This window comes from Gymnogyps californianus, chromosome Z (genome assembly GCF_018139145.2).
Source record: "Gymnogyps californianus isolate 813 chromosome Z, ASM1813914v2, whole genome shotgun sequence".
In the NCBI taxonomy this organism is placed as follows: Eukaryota; Metazoa; Chordata; class Aves; order Accipitriformes; family Cathartidae; genus Gymnogyps; species Gymnogyps californianus.
The window spans coordinates 43,268,886-43,296,495 of NC_059500.1; the positions used below are offsets into that span (position 1 = coordinate 43,268,886).

Below are 27,610 nucleotides of genomic sequence, written 5' to 3' on the forward strand. Positions count from 1 at the left end.
TTTCTTTTAAATCAGGACTGACACAAGCATGTGCATGTGAAAAAAGTCATAGAAAGTTATTTTAAGGAAATAAAATTGACTGGCTCATTCAAAAGCAGAATTCACTCCCACTGTTGAACCAAATGACCTAGGCTTAAACCCTAAATTAAAACTGTTTAGGTTGTTTCAGTCTTCCAAATGCAAATTTTTTGTTGCTTAAAAACACTTTTCCTAAAATTTCCTTAGATGTTCAACATCTTCCTCACCTCTACAACCCTTCCTAATAAGTTTAATTTTACAGAACTCCCATTTACATACAAAACAATAGTTAGTGAAGGAAACATACTGTATTAGGCTCTTGACCGATTGCCTTCTCATGGCACTCAGGCAAGTGTACAAATACAAAGAAAGATACTGCTTTATTTCTCAGGGCCATGCTGAAGTGCAGCTTCTTATTATTCCTGGTGCAAAACAAAATGATCTTCTGTGCCACATGAGGCGAATCAAAATCTATGTTACTCTGTGCCATAATTCACAAGCTGCAAATCAGCTGCCTGTGCAAAAGGACAGGAACAAGAAGCGGGGGGGCAAACCCCAGGAGTTTTAAAACAATTATATTCTTTTAGTTTTATGTTCTCACATTTCTCTAGGTCCTGAGAGCAACCTAATTGAGTTGGACTAGACATCCTCTAGAGGTCCCTTCCAACATGTCTTATTCTATGATCTGCAGTCACAGCAATAAGGAAGAATGGCTGTATTTAAATATTTCTTGTAGAGATGTTTCTGGGCTCATTTTCAAATCTGAAACTTCCACTACCTTTGGGAATGTCATACCCACACACTCCTAGGCATGAACTGATGTTTGCCCTAAAACCATTTTTTCCACTTCCATTGCAATAGACTGGAAATAAACACTGGCAAAAATTTGTACTCAAATTAATTTTATTCACTCAAAACAGTTTACACTTTATAACGAGATCTGTGATATACAATAAAATCCATATGCCAGGAATCCTTTGTATGTAGTACAAACTGAAGGATACCATTCTACCAGTGCATCACATGTTTCCAAAAACAAAAATCTAGTGACAAGTGATGCAAACATGAAACAGGAATACTAAACAGCATGCAACGCTTTAAAAGGTTACAAAGTCTACATTAGGTTACAAAAAATTCAAACTATACTGAGGCATCCAAAATTTATTTTTAATCTTGCAAGTGTAAAGAATAGTCCAAACATTTTAGAACCATTCCAAAGGCTGGTAACACTTTAGATACTTTCTTGTATTTCAGAGCCAGATCCTACAGTATCAGTTCCAGAGCGGCTTACTGTCTGCAGGCTACTTTGGTCTCCTCTTGCTCCATCATTTGGAATTGCCATTTCATTTGCTCTAGGGATGTATTTCTTTGAGGAACAATTTTTGCTTTTTTCACCAGAAGCACCACTGGATATTCTGCTACCATTACTTTTAATATGTACACTGGAATCAGAAAATGAATGCAGACTGGTAACCAGTTGCCTTGCTGAGTGATGTCCTTTTGCTTGTTCACTTTGTTTGACTCTCCTCTCAGAGAATGTTGGAGTATTACTTCGAGGCTTATCCTCTTTATTTTGGTTAATTGTTTGAGCTTCATTTTCCTTCCATAAGCCTGGCTCGTACTGTTGCCCAGCAGTCTGAAGTTCTTGTATTTCTCTAAGAGCAGAGAAGGCATTATTCACAACCATCTGGGACTGAAACGTGCCAGGAAGAGAAACTTGGATGTCCCCAGCTCTGTTCTGAAATAAGAGATTCCAATGAAGATACTGATGCAACTAGATAAAAAAAACCAGTATTGCAACTGCCATATACTAAAATCTGCATAGCAAAATGAAGTCTTTACATAATATAGAAAAGATTCAGAGATAATAGCAATCACACAACCTTTATTACCTTTCAAAGCAAGCAAGTTTCAGAAGATTGCTAGGGTGATAATGACACAGAATAGGCATATTACAGTTTGACATCTAGCTTGAACTTTATACTACAGAAGTGTGTCAGTTACACTGAAGCAGCCAAAGCCTAATCACGTCTGTCATTCTGAAATACCTGCAATTCATTACGTTTGCTCACAGTTCACAGTAGTGTGGTCCCAACAGTCTATCCCACAATACCTAGCTGCTACAAGAATCCAAACTAACCAAAACTAGGAGATAAGTATGAGAGTAGTGTAACTGTTAGTTGAAGCTTTTTGTAATCATCCTTTGCTGTGTATACTTAAAAACCACTTTAAGCTCAGGCTTCTAAATGTAGCAGAATTAGAAAAACAAGGATTCAAACAAACTGCAGGAACAAGTTAATGTCACAGTGCAGAAGAGTCCATCAGCTGAAAACACTGTGGCAAGCCAAACTATAACAAATGTCAAAGAACCTACAATGAGAATTGCTCTATTACTCTGAATAAGTTTAGCAGATTCAAACTGCAAAACTGGAAGTTGCTTTGCACACCATTAAAAAAACCCAACACTTTTTACCATCATGTTTTAGAAGTTCGTGGTGTTCTTGAGGAATTTGGAACACTTAATGCGGAGGACATTGGGTATAAGAAACATACTGGAATGCAGAATGATTCTTAGCATGACAGTTTTGTCCAACTTGGACAAGGCTGTAGGCTGCCAGTATCTTAATTTTTAACTGCCTTAAAAGCTTAAGCCTGTTTGGTTTTTTTTAAGGCAACTTCAGTATCTCCCTTGAAAAATCCAGGTTTTCTATTTACTGACTTCAGAGCAGAAACTAAAACCTTATGTTGTTAATATTGCAAATTTGTAGTTGCCTGAAATTCATGGCATGGCCCATGTAGAAATCTGACAGGATTGGACATATACACCACAATTACTTGAAAGAAAATCCGTGCTTTTCAATAGGCATACTGTACTACCCTCTACTATCAAGACTAAGTTTTTTAAAACCACTATACATCATCATTAAATGTTTCTAAAAAACCTAGTCATGATATTTTCCATTCTTAATGGATGCATACCACTATTGGAACTTCATATTTCAGAATAAGAAACAACATAATTACCACCAACACTTTCTTTAGTACATTACAAAATACTATGGTTTCTGTTCCAAATGGTAATCACTTAAAAAGCTTACATTAATCATTGAATTATTATGATTTGTGTAAATAAAGCTACAGCAAAAGATTGCAATAACAACTTCATGGATCATTTGGTAATCATTACTTTCAGTCAGAGGGGGATAACAGCTGAAAAGTACATTAAATAGCATCAAGTACATTGCCGCTAGCATTTCCTCTATAGACTTACTTTGCTATTCTGGGTATGTTCTTGTCTTTCTTCTTCAAAAGACTTCTCCTTTAGCATGTTAGCAGGCTTACTGAGAGTAGAATTCATTTGTGGATGCCCCAAAAGACCAAAATCTGACTGGTCTATCCCAGCTAATACAGCAAGTTGTCCAAGTCTGTAAAATAAAGTTTAATAGAAAATGGCACAAAAAATTCTTACCCTGTGAAAGACCTAAACATTCAAAACCAGAAGAAGAAACAGAATCTGTTTGAAGCTTTGAAAACAGTTTTTCCACTTTTTTCTGAGAAGCCCAAAATAGCTTAAAGATGAAAACAAGTAGCTAAATGTATTTTCCTATCTTTGCACAAATTAGCCTGCAGGTCCAAAACTGTCAGTCTTCACTCAGTGTTATGAGGCTAAGAATGAAGTTCTCCCAGTTAGCACTGGTCTCAGAGCAGGATGCTGGTAAGCAGACTCTCTGGCAGGCAGAACAAAGATTAAAACTCTATCATTCAAGGAGAAGATTGGTGCACATCTCCCAAACTAGCATAATAACTAACAGCCAAATCCAATTACATGCTTCACAAATGCAGTCATGTTGTTTCACCTGCCAGCTTACAAGTTGGCCAAACCTACCACTTGGGTGTTTTAAGCCTCAATAAGAAGTGAGAAGTTGCAGCGATCAATTGATAGCACAGCATATTATATATAGAAGCTTACTAAGAAGAGCAGTCTTTGTGATTGGGATTCTGTAACTTTCAGAGCAGCTCCCTATTATCATGAATAAACATAGGGCCCATGTGAAAAAATTATTATGTAGTGAAAAAGCATTTTTCCCTTCCTCCAAAGTTTGAAATTCATTCTTAGAGTAATGGCAACTCTACCAATTGATTAGCACAAAATTAGAAAGCAGCCTCAGGACTAACTTTACATTAAGTTACATTATTACAATTTGGAGGTGGATGGAAGCAGGAGGCAGGGAGGGCAAATAAAAGCTTTTGTGGTCTTCTCTGAACATGCAGAGTAGACTACAATATATCTTCATATCATTCCTTCATTCTCCTGGACGAGATTGCCATGCCTGGCTACATAAGCTTTACAAAACAAGTTTGAGAACTTAAGCTGAAATTCTTTGACAAATGGGAAGGATGAACCGTCCGCTGAGAAACTGCAGGTACAGTGGTAGAGCCTTAAGACAAACTTTAATCAATACTCTCTAAAATATTTCAAGTAATAATAAATAACCCGGAATTTAAGTACAGAGGCCAGATTCATCCACCTAGATTTCTGTAATCCAATTAGTAAAAGGGGGTTCAAGGCAACTGGACACTTTCTGAAGCCAGTTCAACTGCATTTTGAGCCTTTCGTATAATGGGAATGCTAAGGGCCACAGGCGATCCAATAAAGACTTGGAAACGCGTTAATAGAAGCTTTCTTCTCTTTTGGAATGGGCTTCTTGAAAGCCTTTCCCAACGACAGATATATGAATTCAGCTGGACCGTGCTTGGATAACGTTTTTCTCACTGAGAAAAGACTAAACAGTAGGTACATAGTTAATTTTTCTTCCTTTGTTCTTTGCGAGTACAGTCCTAGAGATCTGGAGGGGAGAAGGCAGCATACTTCACTGGGAGGATAATTCTGGAAAGAGATCTCAGCAGAAATGGTAAGGCTTAAGTAAAGTGACAACCTACCCAGCATCTTTAAGGAGGTCTAAAAAAGCATGAAACTTTTGGAAAGAGTTCTCAATGCTGCCTAGAACACCTTCATCTTCCAAAATCATGCTGTTTACTGACTGCACATGAAGAACCTCAGATAGGGAGATATTGAGATTCCTTAATCTTGCATTTTCAATTTCCAGCTATAGGGGGGAGGGAAGGGGGGGAAAAAAAAAAAAAAAAAGGGAAAAAGGTAAAGTCATTTCTATCATTGCCAGTTTAAAAACAAACCAAAATACCCAACCCCACCTTTGCAAACCTATAGAGCAGTATCACAAAGAGAAATACCCACAGTAACTGATATAACTGATATAGAGCTTCCTATACCAGAAATATTCAGGGCACTGTTACATTGAGCTCTGTCCAAGTTTGTTTATCCACAGCTGCAATTCTCTGCTACCATAGTGAAATTGCTGCAGGCACTCAAAACTGCTGGCTCAGCACTGTCTTCAGTACGTACAGAATGTTGCAGAGCAAGTGCAAGCAAAAAAATTAGCTTTCATATCATGTTATTTTGCATGTATTATATGACACATTAACACCAAAGAACTTATTTTACTAGTAAAAAACCTTAATGAAGGCCAATGCTCTCCTTATATTCACACCTCTCTATGAGAGGGAATGCATACTACTGTATCTCTCCCCTGCACTGTGCATCCCAAAATTGAAAGTTTAAGATGATCTGATATTTCTTCACATTGAACATTAATCAAATCAATGACAAACTGAGTGTTGAATGATAACCGTAGGATATACAGAGTTTTGTGTTTGAGGGAAACATTAACTCAGATACTCATTTAAGATTACAGCTACGCAATCACTGCTACCACAGGCTTTCCTTCTTTCATCTTTTACAAGAGAAGGACAAAAAAATTATAGATCTGTGTAGTGCACTGTAGCTGTTAAACTAGCATCAAAATGAACAATTTTAGAGATTACTGCTACTTAGTTTATCCCTTCTCTTGAGACAATGTGCTAGGTCCAAGCAGTTTAGCATGACAGAGAAAGATTTCTTGCAGTAGGTATTTAGCCTAAAAAGCATTTAAGTATTCAAACAACAGATATCCAGCAGAGCCCACTGGTGCACTTCACATTACAGGAGGATGGGGATGGCCGCGCTGGAGGACTACAATGAACATTGTAGAGTGCAGAGTCCTTTGTGGCTATCTGTTCCCTGTACGGTGGGGTACCACTTGTTGCTCAAGTTCCAAAGGGTATCACCACTTTCATTGCACTCTAGATCACATCTAAGAACCAAATCCATTCGTTTACACTGTCTTACACTCAACTCTATTACAAGAAATTCTGCTTATTGATGCAAAAGGATCTTTTTAGGTCACCAACAATGGACAGAGGGGAAATAGACCTGACAATTTAACTGTGACAAGTTGTTAGTTTGGTTCTGTCATAAGGCGAAACTGCGCTTTGCAACAACTGACAGCTATGGCCAAAATGCTATGCAGAAAACCATCCGACATTTTATTGCCTGCAGAAACAAAACTTAAAAATCAAAGGGACAGAATAAGCCAAATTAAACAACATTTGCAACAAACAGCTTTTCAGCACAAGTCATGATAAAGAAGGCGGGAGACCTCAAAGAACTATCCATCTGCTGCAAATTGCAAACGGATTTAATCACTTTCTCAAGAAAAACATCAGGATGCCCCAGATCGTACGTAATACACCACATGAATGAAACACATTGAAAGAGTAGCTTGACCTGGAGTTCAAGGCTCTGGAATAGGGTCAGGAGAACAAACACACATTACTAAACGCAGATTTCATCATTGCCCTTAGGCTAGTAAATGATCCATATGACTTTGAACTGAAACTCTGGAAGCTACCACATTAGAGGTCATTGATAATTACTCCTTATTAAGCAAGTGGATAGTTTGATTGGTGCCTCTTTTAAAAGTAAAGATGATTAACAGTTAAATATTATTACCTCCATTATCCGTTCCTCAGCCTTTACTCTGGCTCTTTGTTCTTCCTTTAATTTTTCCATGCATTCTTGCAGCTCCAACTATCATAACACAGATAAACTATCATGAAAGTTATCTCAAAATGTCAGATCAACATGCAATATTACACAAAAATTCAACATGTCAATTAACAACCAGCACACAGCATTCCAAGCAATAACGTATCTTTTACAAAAATACATGGCAGAGGTCTACCAGTACATAACTCTAGGATGCAAAAAATTAACACAGGAAAGTGGAAATAAGTGTGATTCACTTAACAGAATTGCAATATATCAATAGATAACACAAGATTATAGCACAAGTGTCTTGGGCCTATGACATTACCATCAGGAATGTATGTTCTTCTCTACTTCCTCTTCTTCCCCTTTGCCTTTACAAACCTCATTTTTACCTTAATACTTCTACCTCATCAAAAGCTCAAATTGGGCTTTAAAAAAAAATCCTTAGTAGCCGTACCTAGATTTTCAGAATGTATTCTTCATCCAGGATTTTATTCCTTATTACAGCAGTAGGAATACAAAATTCTGAACTGTAAGAACTGTACTCTTTCAATTGGCTTCACTTAGTTCTTCAGCAGAAGAAGTAAGTTTTTCACAATCCCAAGCTGTTTGAGTGAGTTAAGCAGCTTAGTGTTGAATTAACAACAAAACCAAACCCAAACATCTAACATATATTCTAGTCTTATTCATGAGATGCCTACACTTGTATTTTAACTTTTAGTTCTAAGTAGTGAATCTCCCAGTTTCAGTGAACAGTAGTCAGGATTTGATAAGCAATACCATGTTTTCTCATATCATAGCAGAGCATTATCATCTTTAATTACAGCATCTGAAGTGGAAGAACAAATAGGAGTTTTTGTTCTTGCAAGCCTTAACACAGTCTTCTGGTTCCAAAGGTGAAAACTGTTAAAATAATCAAGTTGCTCTATTTTTCAGAGGGTAACCTATATGAATTAACAGTATACCAAGTTTCTTCATTTCTCTATACACCTTATATACAGGCACATATATGTAACATAGGACACTGCTTTTTCCACACACCTTATCAATCAGTTCTACAGAGGAGCAGAGATCCAAATAGTACTGAAATCCTTTGTTTACTATCAAAAGCTTATTCAAGAGCATACTTCTGCACTTCATACAAGCCATCAACTGAGAAGACTGGTGTCTAACAGAATGCATAGTAAAAATAATTCTACAAATGCAAAAAGGTCCTCACAGGTCTTGTAGGATGCAAGGGACATTTGCATCTGATTCAAAGATGCAGGTTCTAAAATATTCTAGATATAGCCCTCCCAGTGACAATCACTCAGAGTGAAGATTATGGGTCTGTCACTACTGTCCAGTGAAGCCTACTCCTAAGATCCCTAGACTAGTATCAACCAAGCTAACCCTGGAACTAGAAAGCTAGTCATATCTTTATCAGCTGAACACACGAGAAGGACTCTCAGAGGTCAGAAGGTATAGGAAAACCACATTTCAAAGACAGTATTCAGGAAGAGATTTAACAATATCTAACTGTCATGATGTAACAAAATCACCTCCAGGCATGGGGTGAGGAGGAAATCTCTAAGGAGAATCCTCAACAAATACCACAATCCTACTGCAATCTACCTCAGAAAGTGTGGAAATAATAGGAGCTAGAAATCCTTTTATAGATAAAGCACAGCACAGAAAGTAGCAACCGTAATGTTCTACATTCACAACTTGACATGTAAGCTGGAATCCTGTAACCTAGCTTTGAAGATCACTCACAGGTACTACAGACTTGAAGAATTCTTACAGTTCCATTTATAGTGTGTGTATGTATTTTAAAGTTTCTAGGGTGTAGGGTTTTTTGGCAAGCAACTCCACTTTAGAAACCTTAGTACTATAGTGGTTTTGTTGTGGACAGATTTTAGGCAATTCTAAAGGTGACAGCACTGACCTTTTTCCTCAAATTGCTGGTTTGTATTTTCAAAGGGCAATGGCTTAGAAAATAGTTAAATCATCAAGATTTTTTAAACAGAAATTTGGAAGTTTTGTAGTTTTGTTTAAACTTGATTTATCATTCTGTAAACGTACACAATATTTGATGGTTATGGGCTGATGTCACAAAAAAATTGAGAAACACTGCAGCTACTTCTCCTCATAAGCAGTATCAGAAACCTCCATTTAAAGGAAGATGCCTTGCACCTGTGCAAACATATTTGTCACCATTAAATTACAAGTATATGTACACTTTATTCTTTGATTTGCTTTTGAGAAATTTACTAGCTTACAGAATCCTCTAGTCTGTGTGCAGAAAAAAGATTATTAAAATACATCGGAGAGAGCTAAATGTACATCCAAGCTACAAGACTGAGCCTTCTAGTAGTATACTCCAGAAAGACAGCACTGACAGTCTTTAAGATTAAGTTGAATAGCAAATATATCTGTAGCCCTCAGAATTACTGTCTGCAATATGGCTACTCAAGACTAGACAGTATAAAACTGAAGTTTAAAAACTAAAAATATAAAAAAAACTTTAGTAACTAATTAGGCATGTTTTTCTACTTGATTACGTTGTTGTCCTTATTTTTAAAAAAAGAGTTATAGTACAATCTCTACTTCTACATAATTCACATAGTATTAATGTGTAGAAAGAGTTACCCTGCTAACTATATTAAGGGTGAAGTTCACCATTTATATCCTTAGTTAAAACTTCAAAATCTGGGAGTTTCCTCAACTACATTCTTCATCAGAGGCAATTCTGACATTTCAGATTCCCTCTAGTGGAAGGAAAGAGAATTTATCAGTTCTTATTTTTCATTTAAGCAGAAATTAAGCTTTTCATTAGCCAAGGGATTTTTTTTTTTAAATGAAAACACAACTAATATTGTTTCACGAAGTAGTACACTTAAAGCCCCTTTTTGAGCAGAAGGATGCAGAGAAATTCTCAAGGACTTGCATACGAAAGCGAAAGTCTGGTCATTTAGTCACATCAAGGGATGTTTGGAGAGCTTTTTTGGCACAGTAGCAGTTTAAGGAGTTCCCACCTCTGACTGTGTTTTCCCACTCTGCAATCCCATCATTGTTCTAGCACAGCTGGTTGTCCCACTTTACTGAAAGGCTGTGCCAAGGCCTGCTACAGCCAAATACACTGGATTACTTTTCAGCTAGATCAGTTCCTCAAGTCAGCTCCCCCCTGAAGCAGCTCTGCACTAAGAACTGTTTAATGACAGTACCTAAGCCCAATTAACACAGATAAAAAGGGTCCTCCACTTCTCCTCTCACATTACCAGCCATAGACTTCTGCCACTTACCATGCTCCAGTTCTGGAACACACCCAATCACATAAGCCAGTGTGAGTCATTAAGATGGCTGAAAACTAACCTGGAAAAATATCACAGAATCACAGAATGGTTGAGGGTGGAAGGGACCTCTGGAGGTCATCTGGTCCAGCCCCCTGCTCAACCAGGGCCACCTACAACAAGCTGCCCAGGACCATGTCTAGATGGGGTTTTTTAATATCTCTAAGGAGGGAGACTCCACAACCTCTCAGGGCAACCTCTGCCAGTGCTCAGTCACCCTCACAGTGAAAAAGTGTTTCCTGATGTTCAGGAGGCACCTCCTGTGTTTCAGTTTGTGCCCATTGCCTCTTGCCCTGTCACTGGGCACCAGAGAAAAGAGACAGGCTTTGTCCTCTTCGCACCCTCCCTGCAGATATTTATATACATTAATATGATCCCCCTTGAGCCTTCGCTTCCCCAGGCTGAATAGTCCCAGCTCTCTCAGCCTCTCTCCTTGTAGGAGAGATGCTCCAGTCCCTTAACCATCCTTGTGGCTCTTCGTTGGACTCTCTCCAGTATGCCCATGTCTCTCTTGTACTGGGGAGCCCAGAACTGGACACATTACTGCAGGTGTGGTCTCACCAATGCTGAATACAGGGGAAGGATCACCTCCCTCAGCCTGCTGGTAACACTCCTCCTAATGCAGCCCAGGATGCCATTCACCTTCTTTGCCGCAAGGGCACACTGCTGGCTCGTGTTAAACTTGGTGTCTCCACCATGACCCCCAGGGCCTCTTCTGCAACGCTGCTTTCCAGATGGTCTGCCCTCAGCATATATTAGTGCATGGGGTTGTTCTTCCCCAGGTGCAGGACTTTGCACTTCTTGTTGAACTACATGAGTTTTCTCCACATCAGCAAGTTGAATCAACTTGCCTTATGATCAGATAAACACGAAAAAAGACACAAGAGAGAACAAGGACTGAAGCAAGAAATGGAAAAGCACTAAGGGATGGAGGGCAAATAGACCTCACAATTCAATGGTGACAAGTTGTTAGTTCGGTTCTGCCATAATGTGAAACTCTGCTTTGCATCAACGTAACAAAAAGGATTGGTGAGGCACAGAAACAGTTCAAGACTGCTTAAACAGTGCTGTCAGATATGCAAGCATGGCCTAAAAAAGTATTTTGGTTTTCAAGTTCAGAAAATCAGGAAAATCTAGACCTTTACAAGCATAGGAAATTTAGAACCAATTTTGGGACAGGTTCCTAAAATTTGTAGTTTTACCTCCCAGGAAGCTCAAATCAATCACAAATTATCCCTTCCTTACCGTTGCTCTATAGGTAACACTGACAACATAGGTCAATATGACAACCCTTCCCCAAAGCACAAAACACTGTCTGCTTCTACAGTGTGTCGTGAAAGTAATATTCCTCCCTCTCCAAACACCAAGAATAAATACATCAAATGTTTCCTGAAAGCACCGTACTTCCTACATAGAAGTTTTTGGTGCAATATGCACGTGACATGGAATTCCATGATTCCAGACACAATGCTCTTGATAAGAGTGTTGAAGCCACTGCACAGCACAATGTCAACATATTGCACACAGTAATATGAAATCACCTACAAAAAAGAAAGCCACTATACAACTTTAAGTCCCAGCAACATGTGAAAACCTTGAAAATCTTCCTGAACAAAAGTTCTAGAGAGAAAAAAGGCAGGCCTAAAAAAAAAAGTATACATCAGCTGAAAAAAAAGACAGGTAGTTATTTATGCAGTATTAGTACAGTCCTTTTGCCTTCCATAGTAACTCTAAGCCACCCTAACTCTCCCATTACATATAGATCTGCAACAAGTTAAGTTTCAACTTCACTTCACTTACATAAAGACAGCTATATGGTCTTAATATTTATACACATGAACAGTTCACTCACCCAGTATGGTGCTCTGACAACCACCACCAAAACCAGACTGAGTATAGGTCTTATTTTTAGCAGTATTCATTTGGAGGCAGTGCAGATTCTCCAAACAAAATTCAAATCCTAACACTTCAGAAACAACCCAGTCACTCTGCTTGAGGGTGTTACTTTATAATAGTGCTAGATTACCTCAGCAGCGTTGCTGAGCCACTGAAACATACTCTTTGTTTTCCCTTCCTTTTATAAGAACATTCCCTGTCAAGACATTTGCAGCAATAGTCAGTCTCGCTACTGCTAGTTTTTTAGGACTATCAAAGAAGTAGAGGGAATAATAAAAATCAAATGAAAAAAGTTTGTTACCAAGCTCAATTTTAAAATGGAGCTTTAACAAACTTTCAGTTATTTTAGTTATTTTTACACAACAATCATTACAGTATTTTAGTTCTTAGAAATAACATTAAATTACATTTATAAAGGAAATACTACAGGCAATAACACTGATCAAAAGATTTGTGAACCATGATTCAAGACTGGAACAGAGAAATTATGCATATTGCAGCTGTGTGTATCACGTGAAGTTCTTCCTTATTATGGCCCTAATTTGACAATATGCTTATAGCATACACATCTTCATTAGAATTATTCAGAGACTGGAAATCTAGTGCATATTTGACACACATCTTTTGAAACGGAAGCCTGTGTGACATAATGCAGGATAATTAAAAGTTATTCAGAAATCCTGCTCCATGACTGGTTATTAGCTTAACCATAATTTTCTGAATAAAACATGGTTTAATTGATATAATTTGCCTTTATGAAGTTTAAGGCACAGAACATGCTTCTTACCTGTAATTGTTGATACTTTGTTACATTAATCTTATCTAATGATTTTGCCAAATCAGGATGATGGATAACATCATCTAAATCTTCTGTGTCTTCGGTTTCAGATGTAGAAGCACTTTCTACTGTCACTTTCACAGGAATACCTGTCTAATTACATCAGAAAAGAAAAACACACCCACTCACAGCATTACACTGTGCAATAAAAATCAAGGATTAAATAGTACCAAAAACTTAATTTAAATGCAATTGTTTCCCAGAGTCCCTTACAACGCATATACATTGTCCAGCTGTTGGAGATATGCGAGAAACAAAACCAAAGGATGCTACTTAGTTAACGAGGTGCGACCTTGAGAAGAGAAACAAGATGACACCATAAGTCAGCCGGGTAAAGAAATACCAAGATAAGCACAAGGGCAAGCCAAGAGCTACTTGAACTTTGAGTGAACTATCCTAATTAACATACTAGAAAACGCACCCTCGGGTAGGGAGAGCCCCCTCCCAACAGCAACCCCTTCCTCACAGAACACACGCAAAAAAAAAAAAGGAGGACGCTGCGACTTTAAGTGGAGACGAGGCTCGCGAGAACAAATAGGAAGGAGGGTAACTCAGCGAAACTGTAAAAGTACTGATAGCTGTTGCTCGAAATGTATAAAGTGTTTACCTGTGCGTTAACTGGGTGTGCTAGCTTTGTGGAGTTACCACCTAGCACCCATCTCTGCGCAGACATGAAATAAACAAATATCTCGACTCCGTGTGTTAACTGGCTTTTTTGCACACTAGGTAAAAGAATCCTGATTTTTGGGACAAGGGAACACCAGGCTTGGAGGAGGAGGAGGTGCTCCATGGTGGAGCTGATACCCGTACTCCAGCCCAGGGAAGACCCCATGCCAGAGCAGAGGGATGGGCCGAAGGAGCTGCAGCGCATGGACAGCCTGTGCTGGAGCAGGTTTTCCCGAAGGACTGCAGCCCATGGGAAGCCTACGCCAGAGCAGGGGATAAGTGTGCTGGCTTCAGCAACCATCAGACCCTTCTGTGAGCCAATTTAATTCATTAATACACACTAACACACTTCTCCAGCTTTTCTCTGGTGGGTGCGGTGGTGGGGGAGATGGAAATGAGATGTGAAGGAGAAGGAAGAAAGAGGGGATTTTTTTTTTCCCCTGCTGGTATGTTTACTACGGCAGTTCACAGATGCGTGCAAACACAAGTATGTAGTTCAAAAGCAAAAGGAGGAAAGAAAGGAAGGGGGGAGCAGAACCTTTCAGAGAAAAACACTGTTAATTCTCCTTATTGCCTCTGGAGGGATTGTGCCCATACTCCAACCCAGCTTGCTCGTAAGGCTAAGAAACCAAAAGATAGTGATACAGAAATGGGAGTAAACTAAGTATCAAAGAGGTTTCAACCAAATGCTGACGTAAACCATTATTTTGCACTTCTATGAGAAACTTTAAAAGTATGTTCCAGTCTTAGCTTTTAGACAACAAGATTCTGTTGAGAAGACTTTCATCTTTTTTCAGGCATTCACCTACTAAATAAACGATCATATGAGAGAGAAGTACCTGTATCTTCACTGGTAATTCTTCAGTACTATCCACTGGCCCCCCTCTAAAGTTAGAAAAAAACACTTTTGAGAAAAGTAAGTTTATAATGTCACCATTGCTACTTCCATTTCCAAACACAGGATTCTAGGACAGGTGAAGCAGTAAGAGCAAAACCAGCATCAGACACTGCACTGTATCCCTTTAACACTCATTACATCCTCATTTTGTTCTATTAGTACTCCTACTTAGTCATGAATTAGAGCAACATTACTGGATGCTAACGTTAATATCTTCAATAGGCATCTTGCTTACTTAATTATTAAGAACTAAAGTCAACAGGAGAATTTGGTGTTCAACATCTTGAAAAACAAGTTTAATAAAAATAGTTATGATAGAGCATTAAGTAATTTTTTCTTTAAATATTTATATAGCCTCCATTTTGAGAGGCCAAGGTCTAGGGAATACATTAAAAAACCCAAAACAAATACTGTTTCAAAAGCAAGCATGATAACAATATTATGGCTTCCATGTGTAACAAATTTTTTTTTTTTTTTTTTTTTTTTTACTTCACAGGGCTTAGATGATCACAATAATTATGTTGGCATTGGAGGAGATGGAACAGAAAGAAGGGGTGGAAAAAATACTTAGGCACCTCAAACTGGATGCCAAATCAACTATACTACAAGCTTAGAAAACTAAATTGCATTTTCAGCTATGATAAGTCTGATAAATCATTAGTAACAAGAGAAAAAACTAACAAGGTGGGTTTGGTTGGGGGGGGGTTTGCTACACCTGAATATTCCTGTGGCCGTCAAATTATATCTTTTTGTGTATTTTAAAAACTTACTGGAATAGAATTTATGTAACATCCTCAAAACTTATATAAACAGAAAAAATTATGGATCCAATATGAAATTCTGTGTGTAATTTTCAAATACATATTTTAAAAAACTAACACTGCTCCCTACTACATTTTTCATGCAGGTTTTATGCTTTAATATTTTCCCTTGTAGTATGAAAACCTCACCTGCATCTCTTTGCACGTTCTGCAGTCCGCCAAGGAAGGAAGCCTTTTGTGCCCGGTGGTAGTGGTTTTGGTGAGTAACTATCCTTCACAGACATATTTTTTTTCCCAGGACTTACAGACTTTTTAGACGGTAATCCTGTATTGAACAGCAAGAATAGGAGAAAATAGAATTCATTATACCTAGTTATTTACATATAAATTCACAGCTTACTGTTCATAAGTAAAATCTCCTATGTAATAAAAGGGACTGTAGGAAATCTACCTCTCAGTCTGATTTTGCTAAAGTGTTCAAAACCTTTTGTTTTACTTCTCAAAAAGAGGGGTGGACCGCTTATCTGCTTGCAATTATAAGCTGGTATACTTAACTGCTATGTTAGGTTGAAGTAAGACACTGTTATTCAAAAAAGGAAGCAAAGTTTTGTAGCTAAAGGGGTTTATTCACATTACTGATTTCAGATACCTAACTCCATTGTCTCAAGTGGGAGTTTAGACAGTCCATGTAGACAATAAGGCTATCTATGTGCTTCAAATTGCCCTCTAGTGGCTTTAGTGTGAAGAACATTGGTTTTCTAACTAGGAAAATGCTTGGAGCTAAAGCTGGTACTCATGTTGATCACTTCTACAGAACACCATCAGTATCTTCACTTAAAAGGAATAACAATGAAAAGTCATGTTCACTAGTCCAGTATTTTGTTGTTGTTTAAATCATATGCTATCACTCAAAACAGATTTAGAATAAATACCTAGTGTGGATGATCACTCTACCCCAGGTTCTGTGTAAGACAGAAACTAACAAGCCCAGAAAACTGTTCACCTAGTATTTCATACAGTTAAACTAGTGAGAACTCAGGTTATTGTTTCTCTGAGATCAATAAAACAACTAATTTTATAATGGTATAGAAATGCATAACTGTGGTAATGGGATTCCAAATTTCAGTTCGTTTTCAACAAGTAAACAGGATAGAGTAGTTTTCACCTCCTGACTCCCTCCCTCTCTTTAAAAAAAAACAAAACAAAAACCAAAAGAAAACCCACCACAACTATATTTAAGTCAGGCATTTTCTTCTCCCATCACCCTGATCACCACAGTTTATTTGTACAAAGACTTCAATTTGATTTATGCTTACCTCTCTGCTTCCAGATAACTAGAGCAAAGATGAAAGACAGCCAAATGTATTACAGTGACATTTTTAGTAACTTACTGAAAAATATTTAGTGTATCGCAGCTATCAGTACTTAATTATAAATATTCAAGATACCTATGTTATTTTAAACATACTATTTATAATAGGTTTACATGAAGTTAAAAAAAAAAAATCTTAGAACATTTTGTACATCAGTAAAAAATGCATGCTTGTTTGTTCTGGCAGAGGACAATCTGCTACAGAAAGGTTACAACATCAGAAGAACTAGGCAACTTACTACCACCGAGCTTCCTAGAAGTGAAAGTTTGTGGAGAGGATGCTCTCAGAATAAATACGTGCAATGCTTCCACATATTTAAGTCAGCATATCCTACCATTTTTCCAACCACATATTTAGCAGCACTAAAAAGCAAGTTTCCTACAGAAACCACTGATGGTAGAAGACACATTATTGAATTAAGAATAAATGGAATTTTTTTGAAGACAAGTATTCTCCAAAACACTGACATTTAGACACATCGTATATTTTACAGTTAAAGCTCTTAAACATTAAAAGGTTATTTTGTAGACAAAATTTACTATAGTCAGAGAAAATAAATACAGTGTTACCAATACGAATAGTAGCTTTTCCTTTTCGACCACTTCCTAGGACAATAGTTCTTTTCTTTGGTCTAGTTTTCAAAGCATCCTTGGAAGATGGAGACATCAGCCACTTATACTGCAAATTATTTTTAAAGAAATACAAATTGTTTTAGTAACTGATATTTAAAGAGGTGCTCATTTAAGATTAGAAGGGTTTTTGTCAGCTATATGGAGAGCACTGCTAGTTACAGAAAACTTAATAGCAAACTGTAAAATTAAGCAAAAACAAAAATCCCACAAAGCCCCAATTCAAACACAGATTCAATGCAAGTCTGAGTGCTACATTATCAGAAAGTGTTCTCAGAACACCACTATGATGTCCCATCCAATATTTTCCTTTCTCCTGTGCAAAACACTTCTCCTTTTATAGTAAAAAAAATGGCATCAACCCTATAAAAAGGAAACTCTGGCTTTTGCATTTCATTCTCAGAAAGCTGGCTTGCTAGGAATGAATGGCTCAGGCCAAAGTTCTCCAGAGTAATAAAAGCTTCCCTAACAAGATCTTGTATTACCAATAAAGTTAGTACTTTAAAAAATACAAAGTTTAATTTTCACTGCCTGTAATGAAAATTCATCCTTACACAGTAAAAGCCTCCAAACTAAAATTAAGACACAGTGATAATCAAAGGCAATTGCTGTACTTCAAACTTCATTTCCTTACAGCAACAGCTCTATTCTTAAAGGTTCCCCTTTCCCCAATAAAAGTTTTATTATTTCAGGTAGATATTCTTAAGTTACACTGTCACTTATTTTTCAGCGTGCATCAAGCTATGGTTAGTGCAAAGGCTAGCGCTGAAGCAGGCATCGAAGGAAATGCAGTCGATATTAACACAAAGCTTATCTCAGACAGCCCTAAACCCCACATCGGAGTACTAGGAACAGTATGCCAAAGTTATTCCCACCTAGTGCACAGGGAAGATTAAAATGCCATTACTGTGCTCTAACTAAGTTTAGTCCAAGTTTATAACTGGCAAGAAAAAGAAAAACTTCTTTTTTTTTAAACTCTGGACTCAAACAATCCTTGTATAAGTTTTGCTGGGTCTACAGCTGGATCTAGCTCCTGAGACAAGTGAATTGTTCCTTTTAAACTAAAAAATAGACAGAAAGAGTAAAATTAAATGGTAAACTTGTAAGACCAAGAGTATCTTAATCTTGTTTTACTACACACATAAAAGAGCAGCTTTACTAGGTTAAACCTAAAGTTCATTTAGCCCAGTAGCCTGTCTCTTGTCTACATGCCTGCTGCTGTTGTACAACATCTAAGTATAAAGACAGCAAACATATGAAGACAGTATTGAAAAATTACTAAGTCCTTGAGCTGAGACTATGAAAGCAACTTGTTTTATAGACACCTTCGGTGGATTTTTCCTTTAAGTTATTCAGTCCCTCTCAGGATCTACACAAACCTTCACCACCTATTACACCCAATCATATCTACAATCCACTATACTAGCAACACAGTGCTGCTAGGATAAGACAACTTTCCTCGGTTTTAGCTGCCCATCAAATTTAAAGGCATCAGTTAGCCATAGGCATCTCTTCTTGCAAACTTGAAAACCCAACCCAAAAGGCAAGCATCTACGTGCTATTGAAAAGCAAAGAGAAACAACCAGATTTTATGCAGAACAGGATGGAAGGGCTGCTGTGACTGGTATCCAGTAAGCAAGTGGTGACAGTACATTACAGGCTATTTGTGGCAGCCAAGACTTGACTTTTTGTAGTTATGATGGCTTATTATTATGAGGCCATTCAAAAGCCCACCAAACTTCTCTTTGTAAAGCAACACAGCAGCACCTTAATATATTTTCTGCATAAGCAAAACCACGGAGTTAACACAACAGGTGCCATGATGAGATGGTACAGAATGCAGCTCTGCCACTTCTCAGATATAAACAAATTTGACATTTTACTGAGTTTTACTCATGAGAATTATGACAGTTAGCCTTTGGCAGGATAAAAAGCTGAAACTAGAGGTAGATGAAACTGGAGGCAATACTAGGGATAATCATCCATGCAACTCTTTAGTTATCTGTGGGTGAGACATGGTATGAGTTAGGCTACTTGCTGCAAGAGTAAGTGACAGATTAGTTTCACACAGAACATTACATCTTACACCTTGTATTCAAGAAGTCTCTACACATAGGCTAAGCTTAGTCCAATTGATTCTTCATTTTCTATCAATATGAAATCCAGATCTCTAGCAACTACAATAGCTAAAAGAAAAAAAAAAAAGCCTACTAAAGTAAGTAATTTCAAAGATAGATACCCATGTTTTCTCCACTACAAAAAATGGACTAGCACATCCTTTTAAAACCTCACAGGTTTGGAGGCAGTACACAGATGACAAAAGGAAGCAATGTAGATGCTAACTGACTGTATTCTGTTTGGCAAGCTTAAGCTACAAGAAACAAACGTTCCTTCTTTAAATTCATAAACTTAGTCTACAATGGATCTTCCATAAAAAAATTCATGGAAAATCCGAAAAATAACTGAAATTTTTGTATTATGCTAAAACTTGTTAAAAATAGAAAGAACCAGAGCATTAGTTACATCCAGAATTTAGAATATCTCATTAGGACTCTCACAAATACACTCTTAAATTGTTTTTACTTGTACATTGTTTTCTTTTAAAACATATGGCCGAATTTTGACTATTGACAGAATGAAGAAACAGTCCTTGCAGTTCTTTCTGCAACAGAGCTTAGTGACCAACTGTTTGTCTTCATTAACACCTCTGATGATTTAAATTTATTCCCTGAGTTTTGACTCCTTAAAAAAAAACCAACAACCCACCCCCCACAAAACAGCACACCACCAACACCCACACACAACAAAACAAAAGCCCACATTGCTGACTTTCAATATAGAGCACATCAAGACACTACCTCACAGAAACTTAACTGTTTTTCTCTTCATAATATCCAGGCTTCTGCAACTGAGCTCAAAACCAACCATAAATCCTAGATTAGCGTAGTAAATTTTAAAATGTTTCGGTTTAAAAAGAATATCAACCTCAACATCAAATGTTTGCGTTCGTCTTGCTAAACAGGTGGATTATCCCTTTTTGAGTGTCTGCACTGTTCCCATGATATACAGCAAATGTTATTTACAACAGCCTACTCACAGAGCTTACGAAATAGAGGATCTAGGCTGGTTTTATTTGTGGAAGAAGCAAAATTACTTAGCAAGCTGGTGGTCAGTGCTTTTTCATTCATATTGTTAACGAGGTATGAAGAATTACTAGCATCGCCAGTAAGACTTGAGATACTGCACTACCTGGATGAATATAAAACAAATGTCTTGAGTTGAGTGATCTCTTAGTATACGGGAGATTCCCCAGAGAGTTGCTTCTTTTCACAGTTCAACTTTCCAATCATCTTGAGCATCTCTGGGCAGATCCTATTGTCATGTGATCCCTGCAACATTTTGCAAGTGTTGATTGCATCTGCCAAGGAGAAAGAGTTCTCCTTCACAACTAACCTCAATTTCTCCAAAAAAGTCTTGAAGTGGGGAACTGTATTAATCCTCAAAGAATTCTACACACAAACTTCTCAGTTTATTAGATACTCCCTACAGATCCACAGCTCTGACTTTTAAGCCTTTTCAAAACCAAAAGAGCAATAAGTTCAACAACAAGAACTGGGATTGTTGCAGCTCTGTGAAAACAAGAACAAGAGTACACTCATTCGTTTGCTGTCTCCTTTGGGAACTGAATCCCATTTCTGTGCTATAAACAAAAGACTCAATATTTAAACAGTATATCTAATCATAAATGGCCCAGATATTCAGTTTATGCACATTACTGTAAACTCTCTTTGGACTATTCGATAAAGATGGCAAGGGGTACTGTACTTTAACTAAACTCTGGTTTCTTAGATGGTTAGCATCGGAAAGAATAGTCTTAAAAAATTAATAACTTTTAAATTTATTAAAATAATTAAATTAATTAAAAATAAAGTTATTAAAATAAATTAATACTAAAAATAAATTTATTAAAATTATTAAATAATTTTAATAATTTAAAAATCTTAAATATGTAAATTATTGACAATAATAAGTTTCAAAATAAAGTTTTAAATTTTAAATTGTGATTTCCTTTACTTTTTAATGAAAAGTTATTATTACCACGTTAACAAGAAAGACACATGTAGCAGAAAGCCTTCCAGCAGTCCAGCAGCAATATTTACTTAACGTTCTACAGTAATGCCCAAGTATACACGCACACACTTGGATTTTTCTTTTCATTAAATGGATATCCTGGTTTTATTACATGTTGTTTCTTAAGTAACATAAGAAATCATACAAAATGCCCAACACAATATCATGTTGCTGCTAGTGTTTTTAGTTTTTCCCTTCATAGTGGTTTTTTGTTTGTTTTTTAAACTGCTTTGGAGTCAGACTTCTGTTTATAACTAGAATAGCTGTTTTAGATTCATTCTGAACAAAGTTGTCCTTTAAAAAAAAAAAAAAAAAAGAAGCAATGGCAGCTACAAAGAAAACCCCAAACTCACTCCAAAATGCCTAACACATACCTCCGAATTAGCACTATTTCCATTCATAAGAACTCTTTCAATAATGTTTTTCATCATAACGTGATCTAGAATGAATTAAGATATCTGATTAAGAATTTCCTGTATGCGACAAGTATTTATGCAAACAAACAGATCATTGAATAAGCAGTACATATTACCTACCCTGCTCCCTTCCCCCATTTAAAAAATTCTACCAAAATACTGTTGCAGGTTTTTTCCTTAAAACCGGTTTATTTTTCCCCCCAGAGTTATTGGAAAAAAAAACCAAAACCCCACAAAGAGGACAAAGATAGATACAGATACATACCAATTAATGGATTTTTTCTTATGTCAAGTACCACTAATGTTGTATTAGTTTGAAGAGCATCTAATAATGACCTTGCTCCTTCATTGGATATTCCACACTGCTGCAAATCAAGTGCTAAAATGTTTAAGGAGATTAAAAAAAAAAAAAATTCAGTGGCAAAACCTGTAGTCTGCATCTAATACAATTAATCCACACCTGCTGAAAACCTCCATTTCATAGAACATGAAGCATGAGAAAAGAGGACATGACGATAACAGCCATGTGTAAAAACAAGAATATTACTTTCAGAGAAGAAAACTAGAAATTTAAACCAGTATTATAGATAAACATTAAGAAACAAGTGCTAAACAACTGCAAAGGAAGGAATATAAAAATCGCAGTTAAATCACTGTTCTTGACAATTCCTAGTAGATATAACATTCCCAGGCACCAATTAATTCAACTGCCCAAGGTAACATCATATGTACAAACACACAACTTATGTCTAAAAAGCCTGAGTCAATGCTTCTACAAGTTCATTGCTTGCACACATCAATAAGTTATGTGACTGACATGAAATAGTACTATCATGGCTTTGGCATTTATTTCAAGTTGTGCATGCACAGTATCACAGAACGGTTGAGGTTGGAAGGGACCTCTGGAGGTCATCTTGCCAAACTCCCCTGCTCAAGCAGGCTCACTTAAAGCCAGCTGCCCCGTACCATGTCCAGACAGCTCTTAAAAGACCTCCAGGGATGAAGACTCTACAATCACTGTGGGCAACTTGTGCCAGTGTTCGGTCACTCTAAGAAAGCGTTTCCTGATGTTCAGGAGGAACCTCCAGTGTTTCAGTCTGTGCCCACTTCCTCTTTCCCTGTCACCAGGCACCACTGGAAGGAGCCTGGCTCCATCTTCTTTACAGCCTCCCTTCAGATATTTGTACGCCTTGATGAGACCCGCCCTGAGTCTTCTCTTCTCCAGGCTAAGCAGTCCCAGCTCCCTCAGCCTTTCCTGAAATGAGAGTTGCTCTAGTCCCTTCATCATCTTAGTGGCCCTTTGCTGAACTCTCTCCAGTAGCTCCAGCTCTCTCCTGTACAGAGGAGCCCAGGTCTGGCCTCATCAGTGCTGAGTAGAGGGGAAGAATCACCTCCCTCAACCTGCTCGCAAGTCTCTGCCTCTACCTCCCTCATGGCTCGCAAGCCCATGATACCATTAGCCTTCTTTGCCACAAAGGCACTTTGCTGGCTCATGGTCAGCTTGTTGTCCACCAGGACCTCCAGGACCCTTTCTGCAAAGCTGCTTTCCAGCCACACAGCCCCTAGGATGTTCTGGTGCCTGGGATTATTCCTGCCCAGGTGCAGGACTTTGCACTTCCTTTTGTTAAACTTCATGAGGTTCCCATCAGCCCATTTCTCCAGCCTGTTGAGGTCCCTCTGGATGGCAGCACATCCTCATCTTCCCAGGGATCCAAGTAAGGCTGACTGGCCTGGAGTCCCCTGGGTCCTTCTTCCCAGCCTTCTTGAAGATAGGAGTGACATTTCCTATCCTCCAGTCCTCAGGCACCCCTCCCAATCGCCATGATCCTTCAAAGATTATTGAGAGTGGCCTCAAAATGACATCAGCCAGCTCCCTCAGCACTTGTGGATGCATCCCATCAGGGCCTATGGACTTCTGTATGTCCAGTTTGCTTAAGTATTCTCTAATCTGATCCTCTTCCATCAGTATGCACATTATCTGTACACCTGGCTCAAACTATAAAACAATTTCAACAGGTAAGTATTTGATTCCGTGTACAGAATGCTATGACTTACACCACCACCATTAGTCATTTTGTACAGGTATACTGTAGAACAAATTACTTCTCCAAAATACCAGAGGACAATACTAGATGACACAATAGTATTCAGACACTTTGACAATTCAAAAGAGGAAGAGAAATCTCTTTTGAAAAAAAGATTACTCTTTCCTAGCTAAATAGTGAGTTATTCTTCTGGCTACATTTGCTATAACTGACAATTTTAAGTGTTCTGCCTGCCACTACTGTATCTTAAAAGTCAATATTTCACAATACCTTTTAGCCAAAGGTCCTCTCCTAGACAGTCTGCAAAGGCACTTGCTCCTCTATCTCCCACAAGCATGTTGCAGTTGAAAGTAATCCGCCTCAAGCCAGTCATATAGTCAAGGTCAGGTCTCCTGTAACGCAGGCTTTCAGCCCAAGCTTCACCATGTCTTTTTATTGCCTGGTGCTTTGCAAACAAAGAAGCTGTTACCAAGTGCAAAGGCAAAGCCATTACTGATGACAAGATCACACGTTATCTTTGTAATTGATGTTTAATGGCTTGGTATAAGAAACACAGTTATAACACTTCTGAGTTCAAGAAATAGAAGTCATTTTTAAACATTACAGTTAAGTCATGTTTGTTCTGATCATCCAATTTGCAATGCAAATTATTAAATATGGCTACAAAACATCTTATTACCTTCTTTTGGCAGACAGACACTTTCAACACATCTTGAATAGGAAATACACACTAGGAAATTACACGCTTTCATGCAAACCAATGTTAACATTAATTAGAACATTGTACTAGTCACAAGCTTACGAATCAGTTAATTAGTAGCTTCTAAACTGTAAACTCAATTATTCTTACCCAATGCTTAAGAATACTTAAGATTTTTTTCAAAATTTGTGACAATGAAAGAAGCGCTCCCCAAAACAGCTGTCAGACATTTACAGCCCTAATCCTCATTTAAAGAAAATACATCAGTCTGAACTGTTATTTAACTGATGTTTACTAAAAATACCGTATTTAAATCCCACACCAGTAAACTAAGCTACTTCTGGCATACAAAGTCACAAATTTCAGAAGGACTATTCACATACTGAACTTCAGTATTCACATATGCTGCTCACAAAGTGCTTTGATGGATTTAAAGCTTGAAAGTAAAAGAAAAAAATCAAATGTATTTCAGTTCTTGTGAACATTTGGTTCTAAGAAAGATGATTAAATTACCTTTAATACATTTGCTATATGTTCTGCCCCTCGCCATGTGAGGCTACAGCCTGTGAAGTTTACATATTTGATAGCAGCTGAATTCTTTACACTCTGACAGATTGCTGAAGAAAACAAAAGCATGCATGTTATCTACACACACCACAGCCAGATTATCAGAACGCACTTTTCCACTGCCATATTAAGAAGCTGAATCAGCTTTAATAGGCAAAAGCCTTGACAAAGAACTAGTGTTGAAATACAAAGTACATTTTAAATACATTTAAAGTGTTCTAAGATTATATATTTCTAGTGCAAGTGTTTAGCAAAGACTACCTGAACAAGCTAGAACATGTTTTATTTCAGTTTACTTATGTAAACATGAACAAATCAAGAAAGAGTTAACCTCAAACAAATATTATGACTGTTGTTTTAAATAAAAGTATACACATCATTATAAAGTAGTATGGCTATTTACTAGCATCAAGTGAAGAAATTCAAGTCTTCAAATGTTGTTAAGTCATGTAGAATAAAGTAAAGATTGTTATTTTAATCACTGTAGACAAATTTAAAACAGGAGTGGAAACACTGAAAAACTTACCTATTTAAAGTACTAAAAAAAGAGAGAAGTATATTTACACGTTTTTGATTCGGAACTTACTTTCTAATCCTCCATCTCCAATTGGACAGTGGGCTAAAGAGACACTCTCCAGAGACGAAGCTGTGGCCAAGCCCTTCAGAATAAAAACAATGTTTGTTAACTGGCTTGAAAAGCAGAAATATAAACAGAGAAAAGACCGTCACCCAAACTGCTCAGAACTCTTTGTGCTCCCTACAAGAAACTCTAGGGGGTTCAGATGAAGGTCAAAACAAGTGAACCTTAAAGCTCAGTTTAAGCTGGTTAATTTCTTTAGCACCGGAGGAGCCGTAGCCTATGGGCAACAAGCAGCAACCTCCTTTCCTAGAAGCCACTCATGAGCAAACCGGAGAGTGTTCCAATAACACATCTTGAAGACCAGTTTCTATCTCCTTGGTGTCCTTCTGTCATGCACATGCACAGTAGTTTCAGTCACAAGCATAAGTTATGCACCCCAAACACATGGCAGAGATGTTGCTAAGAACTTTCTAATAAGCCTTGATGAATCAGGGCAAGGGAAGGTTATGTCATTTTGACAGGTTCAGCAAGACTAGGTTATACTAAATGTCTCAGCAGAATCATTCATACAATGGATAACACAAAGATACCTTAGAAGAGGAACATCCTTGCCTGTGACAAATACTTATAAAATTTAGTTGCTACTTTTCTACATTCTAAGCATATTTTCCATTTATTTGTATACTAATATATTCTCACCTTTGTTAAAAGTATTAGATCTCTCTCCCTCAGAAGCAAACCCTGCAGTTCTAAATTTTTTAGTACATCTGATATACTGAGACAGCCTTTGACAGCTTTGCATAGTTGGCCAGTCAAGTCTTTTGATCGAATTGCTGGAATTCTCCTTCTAAAGTAAGTTTTATATCTTTCAACACCTAGTAAACAACAAAAATTACACATCAGTAAAATCCAGTCCCTATTGACTTAAAAGCAATCATAACCACACCTTGCTCTTTTGCTGCTTTTCTTAAACAGAAATAATTCCTTAGGTATTACAATTGCTCCCCCCACGTATTCAATCACACAGAAGTTTTATGCAACGAATTCCAACATGCATACATCAACATACTTATCTTTTACAGCCATCACTACAAACCTGATTCTCCAAGACCCTGTTGATGAAAACTTCTTATTCCAATAGAAGTCAGAGTCTTATTATGCCTGATAGCATGCAGAAGTGGTGCCCAATCAGCAGCTTTGATGCGATCTACAATTAGATCAAGAGCACCCTGAGTCAGGTTAGCCTTCACAGCTTTCAGTGGGACAGAGCCTTGAAGAGCACAAAGATGTTCATAATGTGAGTAGAAATCCAGCATGCACTGTCTTCTTATTTTGACTGACTCAATCATTTCTTTTATGTGATAAATGTCTCTCTAAAATAAGGGAGGGGAAAAAAAAAAAAAAAGATGTGAACTTTTTCCAATGTATAATTGATTTCGCACCAGTCTCAATTCAACATGCATACCCAAAACATGAATATGTTCATGCACATTGTATAGCATTTACATGTCTCTGATATGGCAGCTAAAAAATCGATGTCTTGCGATGCTCACTACCTGTGTAATTACAGCCGAATGAATAAGGGGGTGGAAAAAAACAACCAACAAACCTGCATTTTTATTTTGCCACACAAATAGGTATACCCAAAACAGAAAAGGCCTAATGTTCAAGCACTAACTGCTGTAAAGTTCTTGTTTTCCTCTTAAAATTTAATTTTGTAGTGTCAGGGTCTGCAGACTCCTGAAAGCCTTGGACACTCCCTGACCCAACATCAAGGGATACAAATGACTATTCCATAGAGAACTAGTTGT

The 27,610-nt window shown here is 37.5% G+C and overlaps 1 protein-coding gene across 2 annotated transcripts; it reads right to left on the reverse strand.

Moving 5' to 3' along the window:
• Nucleotides 1-909: 909 nt before the first annotated feature.
• On the reverse strand, nucleotides 910-27,158 carry CEP78 (centrosomal protein 78). Of its 2 annotated transcripts, XM_050912884.1 has the most exons (16): nucleotides 26,896-27,158; nucleotides 26,499-26,674; nucleotides 25,806-25,878; nucleotides 25,166-25,269; nucleotides 24,223-24,397; nucleotides 22,173-22,286; nucleotides 21,866-21,930; nucleotides 17,301-17,409; nucleotides 16,675-16,692; nucleotides 15,548-15,683; nucleotides 14,539-14,584; nucleotides 12,983-13,126; nucleotides 6,929-7,006; nucleotides 4,960-5,126; nucleotides 3,290-3,443; nucleotides 910-1,756 (listed from the first exon to the last, which is right to left on the reverse strand). In XM_050912884.1, the coding sequence occupies exons 1-16, from the start codon at nucleotides 27,146-27,148 to the stop codon at nucleotides 1,250-1,252; spliced, it is 2,319 nt and encodes a 772-aa protein (XP_050768841.1). In that variant the 5' UTR covers nucleotides 27,149-27,158; the 3' UTR covers nucleotides 910-1,249. The 2 variants fall into 2 exon arrangements, with proteins under 2 accessions (XP_050768841.1, XP_050768842.1); XM_050912885.1 differs by lacking the exon at nucleotides 16,675-16,692.
• Nucleotides 27,159-27,610: the final 452 nt, after the last annotated feature.

Excerpts from the sequence above, each read along its gene's own strand:
- CEP78 (XM_050912884.1), bottom strand. The coding sequence starts at position 27,148 with ATGATTGAGTCAGTCAAAATAAGAAGACAGTGCATGCTGGATTTCTAC. Across the intron at positions 26,675-26,895 it reads ACAGGGTCTTGGAGAATCAG|GTGTTGAAAGATATAAAACT; the intron begins GTTTGTAGTGAT and ends GTTGTTTACTAG. Across the intron at positions 3,444-4,959 it reads GACCTCCTTAAAGATGCTGG|ACTTGGACAACTTGCTGTAT; the intron begins GTAGGTTGTCAC and ends TTTATTTTACAG.